This window comes from Pararge aegeria, chromosome 26 (genome assembly GCF_905163445.1).
Source record: "Pararge aegeria chromosome 26, ilParAegt1.1, whole genome shotgun sequence".
NCBI lineage: Eukaryota > Metazoa > Arthropoda > Insecta > Lepidoptera > Nymphalidae > Pararge > Pararge aegeria.
The window spans coordinates 395,211-408,383 of NC_053205.1; the positions used below are offsets into that span (position 1 = coordinate 395,211).

Sequence of the window (13,173 nt, forward strand, 5' to 3'; positions counted from 1 at the left end):
GAGAGTACAATTTGGTGGCCTTATCGCTACATAGCGATTTCTTCCAGGCAACCAAAGGCGTAAAAGGAAAAAACATATACAAGTGGTAGTATATACTAGCAGTAATAGTAATAATATAATATAATAATAATAATATATACCCAAAGAGCTAGATTGCGTGAATGTTGCGACTTTTTATTTTATTAAGAACATTTTATCACATATTCATACAAATAAATACATTTCATTTTATTACTTAAAAGGGAGAATTTGCACGAAAGTCCTATTTAACTAGCTGTTCCCAACTGAGTTCATGAGGTAATTACGTAAAGATTCTTTCAATCGTAGTTACTGGCAGTGCCAAATATTCTGTTTCAAAATTACAGTTTCAGTTTTATTATAAGTCTAGAAGTTAAATATTGCAATATTATTTCCATTAAAATGTGTTTGTGTGCGTTTATTGTAACTCCCTAAATGTATAATCTAAATAAAACCCTTAAACGCGATTAAATTTCCGTACGACAAATATGTATAATGTGGAATACGGTACAAGGTGGCGCGTGGCATCTTGTGGCCGCGTCCCGCTACGACAGATGTTAGAAGCCGCGGCAGTCGGCGCTGCTCGCACTAATGCGTATACATTGAACCTTATAATCGTCCGGGGCCCATTGCATGGATAGATTGCGGACAGATAGCAGATAGGATAGGATAGATCAAATGCAGTGGCGTTCGCTTCATACCCAACATTGTTCCTATAACTCTTTTATAATAAGTAGGATTTTGAAGTAAAGTTTCTTTGGGCGCGACTGGGGAGTCGCGACACAGACGTCTGACGTAAGCGTTACTTCCGTCAGAAAAAGATCTGAGATACTCCCTAGTCGCGCGTATATTATTAATAAATTTTCAGATTTTTTTCTATATTGCGCCGTCTTTCTGCTTTATGGCCACCCTGTACCTTAAGTAACAATTATTCAATTCCTTCTTTTTAATAATTTTTCATTGTAAAGTCATCATCTCCTGAAAATGCTCCGGTTTCTGAGTGAAACGTGAGTAGAATGTACCCATTGCCGAAGATCTGTTTGGTGTGGACTCGTATAAAGATTGAAGAAATTATAAATTACACCATACAGATTCTCCAGCTTTTTACGGAGTGTAGCAAACTAAGCTTAATTTTCATAATAATATCTTGTTATATTGTTTTTTGTTGAGCAATTGACAATTTTATTATAACCTAGTCGCACTATATTGGTCATTCATAGTGAAATGATCTTGAAGTCTCATCATCAGATCTGTAGAGACTGTTTTATAAATTTATCTATATGCGAGTCGTCAAGACCCATCAATAAAGCAGCTTACCTTGGTAATCTCGCTTTTTACTCGCGTAGCTAGACTCAGAGTATCCCTACCATCGAAGATCAAAAAGAAATGAGCTGATACGTCGGAAACTAGAGTTACCGGCATAGCCAACGAGTCTGGCGGAGCACATAGCCCAGAGAACCGATAGCCGGATCTCAAGGTGTTGGAATGGCGACCTTGCATCGGTAAAAGCGGAACCTCGACGAGCTGGGCAGGGAGCGGGAGTACAACGCAAGTTTGTTCATAGCTCCCTTCAAAAGCCCACTGCTGGACTGGAAAGGTATCTCCCAACGAGATGGTTTGCCCGTCATCAGCAATCCGGTTGATCGGGTTGGTGACCGCAGAGTAGCAGCGATTATATTGACCATAAAAAGTTTTGCCAATAATCACCACGCTTGGCATGCGAGCTGGTGATCGCAGTGCTGGTCCTCTCGCACCCATAACGCTGCTGCCCTTTACCGGCCAGTAGATTTTGGACTAGCTGCTGTAGAATGGTTATACCGCCATTGCTCGGTTATCAGAGCCTGGTGTCACGGGCAGGTGAGGTTGACGATTGGGGAGCCCGACTGGTACTACGGGGAGCCATTGGATACATAGATGCCTAGAATCGTGGAGTTTGGAACACCCTACAAAAGACCTACGCCCAGCAGTGGACGTCAATCGGTCGATTTGATGAGGATGATGATAACACACCTCGAACGATAGCTGCGGATAGAGGACCAGCGGCGACAACTGCATTCTGATCGGCCGTCATCACATGGCAAGGTTTGCGTCCATGAGGTTAGGTGTGCGATGCCAGCCTAACAATCCAAGTTCCAAGCTGAGTCACGGCCACTTAACCTCTGGCACTGGAGGAAGTGGGCACCCAGAACCTATTTAACTCATCAACTAATTAATGGAATCAGTTAATTGTCGTCGCAAGAGACCACTCTCGGTCAAGTTAACTTCTATTGTAATTTACGTGTGTATTAGCAATTTGTTAATGATGTAATTACAAAGTTATTTTTTTAATAATCTATTACCTGGTAGCCACAGAATTAGGAATATACAGGAACCGCGTACACGACTTATGTTGAACATCAAAAACACTCCACTTTAGTAGCTATAGGCCAGTACCTCCATTCCGCTTAGCAATTGACAGTAATTATTTTACCTCTAATGTTCTAAACGTTTACCATAAAATTAGGAAAATGGGAAAAATTTCTGAGCTAGCAACATTCTGATGATGTGACACTTGCGCGGGGCGTGTTCAATGTTTTTGGACATTGTTTCCAAAAAACGCCCCGCGCTGCATGCAATAATGCCGAATAAGGGTTCTATGTGTTCATCTTCAGCATTAAACGTCAAGTCTCTCTCGAATGTCATCTGGACCAAAAACATCCTAGACCGCTTCCCTGTCTATGACAGCGGACAGATACTCTAATACAGTCAATGAAGATACAATCACAAAATCGTTGGTCTCATACTTCCAAAGAAAAATGGTTGGATCTCGGTACCCGAGTACCCTGCCTATTGCTAGTTGCTACGTACGGTCGTTTCATTATCAGTATTGTGGTTTAATTATTAATTCCCTCCACTTCACCTGTTAACCGTATGACTAATGTTTTTAACAACTTAAAAAACCCTGACATTGACATTTTTTATGACACTTTTTATAATTTTTTTAATATTAATATCTTTTATTCTTACTATTTTTGCTTTTAATTAAATGAAATTATTTTTTACCGGACTAACTTCAATGTTGTGTATGCCTGTAAGTGATAACTGTAATTTAAAGTTGGTATATCTAATGAAATAAATAATTTAAAAAAAAAACTAATTTGCCCCGCCTAAGAACGAACCCAGGATCTCCCACTTTTTTTTTGTTATCACCATCTCACAGTTAATTAATGTTAAGCTACAATTCACACCCAAGCTTTTTTATCGTTTAAGTTTCCCCTTAACATTATAATCGGATTTTTCTGTAAGCTTACGTTTTAAATAAACTTTGAACTTATTGAGACATCTCAAAGATTTCATTCGGTAAATTGTTATAAATTAATATAGAATTGCCCTTGAGGTAGAAGTTGTCAATCTTTCTTTAATCTCTCTGAAATATAGACATACAAGATTTCTTTTAAAAAAATGACAGTCCTAGTTAACTTGTCCGCATGAGAGCGGCGTAGAAGGACTGTCCGTGTCCAGCTTAGTGTGACCATTCCATCACCAACCAACCTTCTCTCAGTCGAGATATACTCCAGGTGTCCAAAATACAAATGCTTCTAGCTTTCTAAACAAAAGTTCTTAAAAGCTAACTCCACAAAAGAGCGCTGAAAACAGCCACCCTTCACAAGATGTTCAAAGTCCAATCCATCCCTTTCTTTTGTTGGCATTTAGAAAGGGACGGCTATTCAATAAGGGCAGTCGACAGCCGTGCGTGCGCATCTGCCATCTAAATTATATAAAGTCATATTTTACATAAAACTGTACAGTAAAAATTAAGCTTTACTTTACTTATTACAAAGTTGATTTTACGTTGTATTCAAACTTCACATGCTTTACGTAAGAGTATACTTAAAATTGAGCTTTAAGTGTATGCAGCGAGAGTGGGTTTCGCAATGTTAAGTACCTTAATTGCAGCTGTAAATAATTGTAATTTGGATGGAGCCTTTCGAGGTTCACGCGAAGCTTTAGAACGCCACTCCGCCGGTAGGGCCCGTCGCGAGCGGACGTCTATCGCGTCGCGTACATCATTCAAAAATCGTTAACGTCGTCGTAACTAATCACGCGTTGATAATAAATTAAAATTAATCGAAGTGCAATCGTGACTTTAAAAATCGTGCTATACGTGTTTCGTGAGTGGATATGTTCTGAGGGATACATTTCGATATTTCCGAGTTGTATTTGGAAATCCTGACCGATGATGGGCGTTAGTAGCTGCATGAGCATGCGGCAGGTCCGCACTGGCTGCCACTGCCCCGCCTGCCCCAGGGCTTCGGGCCACGGCCTCCAGGTGCCGCCACAAACCCTCGTGCTGCCCCCGATGGCACTGGAGCCGGAAACCACCCCAGTGAAGGACAAAAAGGGATCCAAGATGAAGGTCCTCAAGAAAATTAAAAGGAAAATTGGTTTAGGTGAGTTTCAATATTAGTTTCTTCTAAAGAGAGGTTTAGAATTTTTCAAAACACTCGTTTATGGATTGCCAGAGCAAATAAATTAATGAACGTAGATAATAATTATTTCTAAAATAAAAATAAAACAATCAAACAATTCAAAAATATAATTTTAATAATATTTTAATAAAAGTGTCCTTAAAATAATAATTGTACATTAAATATTTCCTTTTTAATAAATTCTTAGAAAAATTTGTGAACGGTGTTTAACAAAGGCCGTTAAAACCGTTTTTAACGGTTAATTTTGTTTTAGTTATCTAATCTCTAGCTAACTGCTGTGGTTTTATGTTGAAATCGTTTTTTTTTTAACCTTGATAATTGTTTTGATAAAAGTTTTGAGCGATTAAGTAGGTAGAGCAATTTAATAGTAACAAAATGACTTTGAATATAGCTAACACAACTGTTAGCTATATTCAAAGTCATTTTGTTTAACATTCATTTTTTTACTACCCACTTATTGTTGACTTATTAGTAGAAATTTGACTTGTCCGCTGAAAATTGAAAATTTTGATTCACCCATTGCTCTCGGGTCGATTAATTGTGTTATTGTTTAAAAGTCATTTCGTTTTAATTAACAAAAGATCGAAACTATGTTTTGAATTCGTGTGTTTTGGTTTAAACGTTCCGAATGGCGCTTCATTATCTTTATAAAACTAAACCTGATGGTGAGTTTAAACCGTATTTTTACTTAATGTTTTTTTTTTTTACTATTGGTCTGTCCGTTACAAAAAATGGTAGTCTCGTGCCTTTAAAAAAATTGAACTCGTTAAAATTTCTATATTTATAAATGAAATTAACATAATTAACTAATATTGCATAGAAGCATTCCAGTGCCCACTTCTTCTAAGTAATATCGATTTTGCATGTCGTAGGTTAAATGCAAGGCGTAAACCTCCCTTTGCGTGGGCTAGATGGAAGACAAGGTATTCGGCAAATAACTTTTTATCTCGTGCGTGCAATGCTTTTAACAACAAATATTGTGAGACGGACATTTTTCATATCAAAATTGGCACGTTTAGAAAATTTATTTTGACAAAATAAGTACTATAGCTTTAAAGTTTTTGTTTTTCATTTTTGTTTTACTTACATTATTATTATTTTTTCTTTTTTTTGTATAATAATTGCTTGCTAGGTACTTACTCCTAAGCAATTGTGGTTAATGTTATCGTGTTATATGTATAACCAAGTTGTGGAAACTTTATTGGTCTATGTGATACAAAAATACGGCATTACTTTTATGTATAATTATACTGTTTGTTTCCCTTGAAAAGCTAATAAATAAATGAATAAATAAATAGAAGCAGGCGTTAATTTGCGGAAATCCATGATATATAATTAAGCTTAATTTGCAATACTCCGCGAAAAGCAGGAGAATCTGTGTTGTGTAATTTATAATTTCTTCAATCCGTATACTCCACACCAAACAGATCTTCGGCTATGTGCCCTCTACGCACGTTTCGCTTCGAAACCGGAGCATCCTCAGGAGATGTTGACTTTACAGTGAATAATTGTTTACTGGCTTTTCGCAGAGTATAGCAAATTAAGCTTAATTTTGATAATAATTAATTAATGCTAAATACCTGTAATAATTTAACTTTTATTGTAATGCTCATTAAATCTACTAATTAGGTTCCTAGGAAGTTAATAGAAGCAACTTTGACTTTTAAACACGTAGCATAATAGAAGTGCATCCAGAAGCTTTTAACTATATTATAGTATAGAGATAGTCTTTGTTTCGAATGAAGGCTTTAACTTTCCTCCGGCGGCTGTAACGGTCATTATCGCAATAAAACTTAGTCATAATATAACTTAGTTCTTCTAATTGTGGTATTTCTATGGTCCTTAATGATAAGTGAGTATTCCGACATTGTGCCACGTTTATTAGTAAGGCCCTACATATCTGTTTCAAGCGGTGATAGCCGAGTGGTTAACTCTTCGGCCACGCTTGGCGGGGACGAGTTCGAACTTTGCTATAACTTTCCTAATTTATGAACGTCATTAAAATATCACTTGTTTTGACGCTGAAGGAAACTAAATGCCTGACAGTTGTCCGATATGTTCTCAAAGGCGTGTGAAGTCCACCAATCCGCCCTTGGCCAGCGTGGTGGAAACGGCCTAATCGATTCCCATTGCCCACAGCAATTTGTTGATGTAACGCATTGGAGAAGTTTTTTGAAATATTTTCCTTGTTTGCTTTTGATCTTATTTCAATGTATTTAGCGTTTCCTTTTGAAATTAGGCTGCCCGTGAGAAATTACTTGCTGCAATAGAGTCGCCATTGTATGCCTGCAATTAACTTCCTTCACTCATGCTTGTAATAAGTGATTAGCCGCGGCCGAAGCCGCCGACCGGACTCTATTTATACGGCAGGGTACGCTCATAAAAAGAGTAATCCATAGTTACTATAATATTATAAATGCGAAAGTGTGTTTGTTTGTCTTTACTTCTTTTTTTTTATGCAATTACAAGTTAGCCCTTGCCTGCAATCTCACCTGGTGGTAAGTGATGATGCAGTCTTAAGATGGTAGCGGGCTAACCTGTCAGGGAGTATGGTAGTCATACCCCTAATCGGTTTCTACGCGACATCGCGCCGGAACACTAAAATCGCTTAGCGGCACGTCTTCGTCGGTAGGGTGGCAACTGGTCACGGCCGAAGCCTCCCGCCAGACCCTAGTAACACTTCACGCCCTAACAAAGTCACAAATGAATTAGAGTTTTAGCGTAGAGTAACAAAGGCTACCTTTTATTCCAGAAAAACCAACTGTTCTCACGGGATTGGTAAAAAAATCGTAGTAAACGCGGACGAAGAACGTTGGCACAGCTAGTATGTTTTAATTACAAGCTTATCACCCGGCGCGTGCCATCTGCCCGTAGTGGCTTAAGACGACTTATTTCGCATTACAAGCACCTGTTCGCACACCTTGCCTCAATTAGATTTAATTACAATTTACTATTAATCAGCCGATTTTAACTAACCTGTTTTGGTTGAACTGGCCTGGAAGCAACTCAATACGGAAATAATATTTATTTATTTTACTTATACTCTTTATTGGTACACCACACAGAAAAACGAGACAAATTTTATACTGTGATGGTGGCAGAAAAAATAATACCCGGCTAATCGCGATGTGATGAACACACGCTAACGTAAATGTACACGATACTTATTCTCTCATATCCATATATTGATACCTTGTATTATAAATGTAACAATATTGATTGTGCTAAATAAATAAATTAAATTTTTTAGTTAATTACTTATATAAAAAACTAAAGAAACTAGGATTTAATCTGGGATAAAAAAAAGTTGCATTTATGCTATTCTCTGTACCCCTAAACTGTCTGTATTCAAAAAATACGTCATACAATGGTTGCTCCGTTGCTGCGTGAACTAACGAACGAACGAACGAACTCTTCAGAATTTATATTTTATAATATGGTCGGTGTTAACTCTAACTCCTTAAGGAACCTTTCAACAGCTTAAATAACTTCAAATGAAACGAAATAAACGTGAAATTTCGCAAGACAATAGAAAAAATAACAAAAGGGCGCAAATACAATGCGAAGTTTCTCCTAATACCTACCAGATGTGGCGGAAACGTGCACCGGATGTGACATGGTGGGTTCCCCCCCGCACCAGATGTTCGGTGACATACCCACCACTTCGACTTGTTACTTCCGAGTTTTAATAGAAATGGGGATCTTTACGAACACCTTACGATCAATCAAATATAGAAGTAGTAGAGGTTTTTGAGACAGAACTTGCCCGGGGAAGTACTAACGGCATGCTTATTTCTTAACTTAGCTTTAACAACTTTAATAATAATATACACAATCACAATAGATTCTGCTGGCCACTTCTGCATTCCTAGTACCTTGCTACAACAAAACTTGAGTTCTCCTTGCTCTAATAATATACCTACCACTCTAATAATAGAGAGGTAGGTGGGTTTTAACGATTGCTATCTCATATTTTACATACTTAGACTGACATAAGAAATATTTTGGCCTGACAGTGACTCAAACCCTGAACTTCGTGACCCATAGTATTCAATGCTTAAAGCATCGAGGAAGTTAAATTTAAGTTAACTTAATTAGCTAATTTGAAGCCTTAATAGTTCAACGGTTTAGTGGGTGGGCTTGAGACCCAAAAGGTCGTGGTTCAACTCCCACTCGTTGGACTAATTTGGACCAAACCTTACGCATATTTGGATGGTAATAGTTTTTTTTGCAATAGGGTATGATAAAGGATCTCCTTACAATTTTTTTCGGACGCATAAGTTTTCGAACGATGCGGGCCTTAGCCTCTAAAGGACGTCTTGTTAAAAAAACAAGATGCTCCGAAGACAGCTGTGCGTTTATTGTCGCTTTTGAAAATCGAACGGCACGAGCAGCTGACTGCATTAGGGTTGCCAGCTTAGAAATTAACAATTCCATTTTCATAAATAACAAAGTTACCCAGTGTCTTATTATAGCATATATAATATATAATTTTATATTTTAATTTTAAAACAAAAATGGAATAACTGAATAATGATAAAACAATAAATACTTTAGTTTGGTGCATGTTATTGTTTTGATAATTCAATTAAAATTTCGTCGACAAAAGATAAAAAATAAAACCAAGGATTTATGAACGCGGAAAAAGATATATTAAGGAAGATTAACATAAATTATTTATACTTAATCTTATCTTTTATTTATTAAATATGTAATTAATCACACAGTTGGTTAAACCATTTACTTCAAATGTTTTAAACGGCAAATAGTGGACAATAAAATATAAGATTAAAATGCGTTTTGTGACGTCAAATACAAATAACTTACAAGTGTAATACTATTTTAACAACTTCTACAATAAGTGCTTCGGTATATATATTCTAGGATATATATCCAGAAACACATAATATGACGAATACTTTAAATGTTTTAGCTATGCTAAATATTTTTCCAATGTTCAAACTATGAGCCGTAGTGACATACTTTAGCATATACTTGCAGAATAAACAGTTAACAGACTATTCTAAAATATTTCTTTTTTAATGGGACTAGACGTGTGATTGGCATGTAAACATACTTAAAACTATTTAAGCTTTATAAAATTATAAAATGAACAATTTTTAATTTTCCAAAATAGGCAACCCTAGATATACCTGCGCAAGCGCACGTCCTTAAGGTCCCGTTTGCGAAACAGCTGGCGTTTGACAATAACCGCGAGCGAGATATTAAACGAGTGAGGGAGACGCACGATGACATGTGTTTGTTGATGATAAGAGACGTGGCTCCCGCTCAGACTTATGATAACGTTTTTATCAGAGTAACTTTTTCCTGTAAAGTTTTTTGCGTGAATTTGGATTTTGCATATGGGGTTTTCCTCACTAGATTATGATTGGAGGTTTCTTATTAAATCATTTCTAATACACTTATTGAAATAAACTCTTCCATTCTGAATAGAATTTTCGCGTCACTATAAATGAAGATAATCATTCCCTAACTTAAATTAAGGAACTTAATTATTGAAACTGTATGTTTGTACGGTGTTCACGCTAAAAGCTTTTTTATATTAGGTGTACTGATTTTCATGTATATTCTTATTTGATACCTTTGTTTGAGCTAAGAAAGCTTTCTTAAAATACCTAGATTTTTTTTTTATTTATTTATATAACTTATTGCAGCTTACGTATCGACAGCTGTCATTTATGAATTTCGAGATAAAACACGTCTGAAATTTATAGATCCGAAAACGCCATATTTTCGATTAAAATACGTACCATCATAAATTCATAGAAAAAAACCATATCAGCTTGACGCAAACACCTTTTACACATGTATCAGGTCCCTTTCTAACTTAAATAATTTCATATCTTGCATCTCTTTTAGTTTTCATGCCAACTTCTCTGTTGTAATGCCAGCTGTCGATCTCTTGGAAGGCTCTTTCTTTTGCGATATGTGCGAGAGAGATGGGCAGAACAGATGTATGGTAACATTTGTTGTGGATTATAAAGTAGAATTACTATAATAGGTATATAAAAAATAAGTTTTAGCGAAATTTAAACGCAAAGCTATGAAATTAAAAAAAAAACGTAAAGTTGGACTTTGAGATCTTATAAACAAAGTTAAGCATTGTAATTCGAACCATTTCGATACTGACGTTAGAGTTATGAATTTCGATATTCGATATTGAAATCGAGGCTAAGAAAAATACGTTGAAAACAAATAATGGCAGTACCAATAGGGCTACCATCCAGAGCCATATAGACATTAAAAAAAAATTAGGATTGAATCAGAAACTGGTAACACTGTAAAAACGTTCGAATTTCGAAAATCTCCGAGCGCAGAGCATTCCGACTCGATTCTCACGATCATTAGCGCCGATTCCGTCTTCAAAGAGCCTCGAAATTCGAATCGTGCGTGATCTACAGTCGTCCACTTTGTTACCGCAGGGCCACGACTTGCTGCCCGTTTCTGTCGTCCCCATACAAAATTTGTGCCAACTGCCTCATAGGTCTAGTGGTGAGGTATGTTAGACTGCAGATTACGAGGTCCTGGATTCCCCGGGTTGGGCTAATGAAAATTGGCGGTGATTCACCTCCGTTTTGCGGAGAGCACGAGCGAGTTAGTGACCTACAAACTTTACTGGCAAAAACAAATAATGTTTTAAACATTCTATGGCGGAAACGTTGTCAATAGCTGTGGGTCAATAATAGGATATACTCAGTACTTTGGCCGACCCAGATATATGGTTTTGATTCGTGACTTTATGTTTGTTTGTCGCCTTCGCTTGTGTGACAAAGTCGTAGCCCAGCATCTTAGCTTCGAAGTTGTAACAGTCCTGTCTTCGTAATTGCCCGTAAATCAGACCTAACGCTCACTACATTCGAAAGTATGTGCGTGGCCACGGAACCGTAATTAATAACAGATTATGTTTGATAACATCAACAAAGTACCCGGCTCGCTATGGATGCGTTCGTAGAGGAAATCTGTTGGCACGTACTTTGTACCTACAAGCTTTTGAGGGCCACAGATAACAAACCTATTTGGGTTTTCTGTGACTAGGACTCACTAAGAGCGCAGATACATGTAGGAGGTAGGGTACAATAGTCATTTGTGAAAACAAACAGTTTTTTTTTTTTAATATTTTAAATTACTTGAATACAGAAAACTTTATGGGATAAAGTGGACAAAGAAAGTATTAACTCCTACTCTCAGGTCGATTCTGTACCTCAGTTGACAAATAAGATGTCAAATTATGCATTCCGAATCCTAAGTTTCATTTTAAATCGGTTGGCAGAAACAATCCGGTAATATATTATAACAGTTTGGGCGTTATACGATGGCAACTCTTTACGGTGGCCAACTAAATTTGAGTTCAACTAAGATACAGAATAGCCCTGCTGGTTTAAAGAAAATAAACTGTTACGATGGTCGATCGAACCTCTCACAATATTGAATAGTTGAATTACGGTGTCATAAACAGTGTACTAGATAGTACCAGGAGTGCAGAAAGTTGTAGCAGGCAACAGGTTTGACTGCGAGCGAGAGAGGTCACGAGGTCGTGGGATGGGACGCTTACGCCACGGCCCGGGATGGGCTGTTGCGTAATGTTGCGATTCCACTTAAATATTCGCATGCACTGTTAATAGTAAAGGCTTGGGAGTTACCAGTTATGAAAACATGACTAACTGTCGCAACTTTTCCTTTATTCTGTTTACAAGCTCAGCAGCCTGTTTATTATTTCTTTATAAGCTATTATAATTGATGGTATGGTAAGTGGAAACATCAACTTGAGGCGTGGGTGTTCAGCCTTAGGGGTCTTAATAAATATTCTTTCCTTTTTTTTTGCCTGAAATCGGTAAAAGTTTCATGTTTCCGTCTCTTTAGTCAAAAATCTACTTCACCCTTATTTGTGTGTTTGCAATCCAAATGGATTTCCTTTGTTTTAAAGTCGAGAGAAATTACTCATACCGGTCTATGACCTTGTATTTTTTATATTTTCCTAAAACTCGTCTTCTTGTTTGTCATTTCATTTTTTCTTAAAGATATATAAGTGTTAAACAAACGCAATGATTCGAGTAAACTCATGTTGTATACTCTGCGCATTACCATCGCACTGCTAGTCAATAAAAACTTGTTTTCAAATTTCCCATAACAACAAAAGGAAAGAAAACTAAATAGCCGCATTTTTTTTTTTTTAAATAAACTTCAATAAGAACTGCCCACCAGATGGCAAGTTTATTGCAAGTGGGCAACCCTTTACAATTTTGAAATTTCGAACTTCGAAATACGAAATCGCGTGGGAAAGAACGCTTCAAACATGATATTACAATATTTAATATTCCATTACCTCAATATTTATCACCCTTACGTGTTGGTGGTAAAGTTGTTATTCGGAAAGCGTGACAGTATACTTAAAATTGTTAATTTTGTGTACAAGTTGTGAATCGCTAATTCCTTTGTATTTTCAATTGCAAGATGTTTCTGTTTCCGGCTACAAAATAGAATCATTTCACCTGTTAATGGTTTCTGCGAGCCTGGTGGGTTACTTGTATTGTGTTATTTATCTTAGCTTATTTCCTGCTACCTGCTTTCTTAGCGAAAACTTAGAACTAGCTAACGGTGGCTTGACTTGTTACTACTGCAAAAAAAAACATAATTAATATTAATCTTTTACAATGAAGATTATTGT

The 13,173-nt window shown here is 36.8% G+C and overlaps 1 protein-coding gene across 1 annotated transcript in view; it reads left to right on the forward strand.

Annotated features, from left to right (window-relative positions):
- The first annotated feature begins 4,035 nt into the window (after positions 1 to 4,035).
- LOC120634996 (protein neuralized) overlaps positions 4,036 to 13,173 on the forward strand; it is a 36,422-nt gene continuing 27,284 nt past the window's right edge. The window contains exon 1 of the mRNA XM_039905903.1: positions 4,036 to 4,448. Within this exon, the coding sequence (XP_039761837.1) occupies positions 4,235 to 4,448 (214 nt within the window). The 5' untranslated portion in view covers positions 4,036 to 4,234. The remainder of the gene's footprint in view (positions 4,449 to 13,173) is intronic.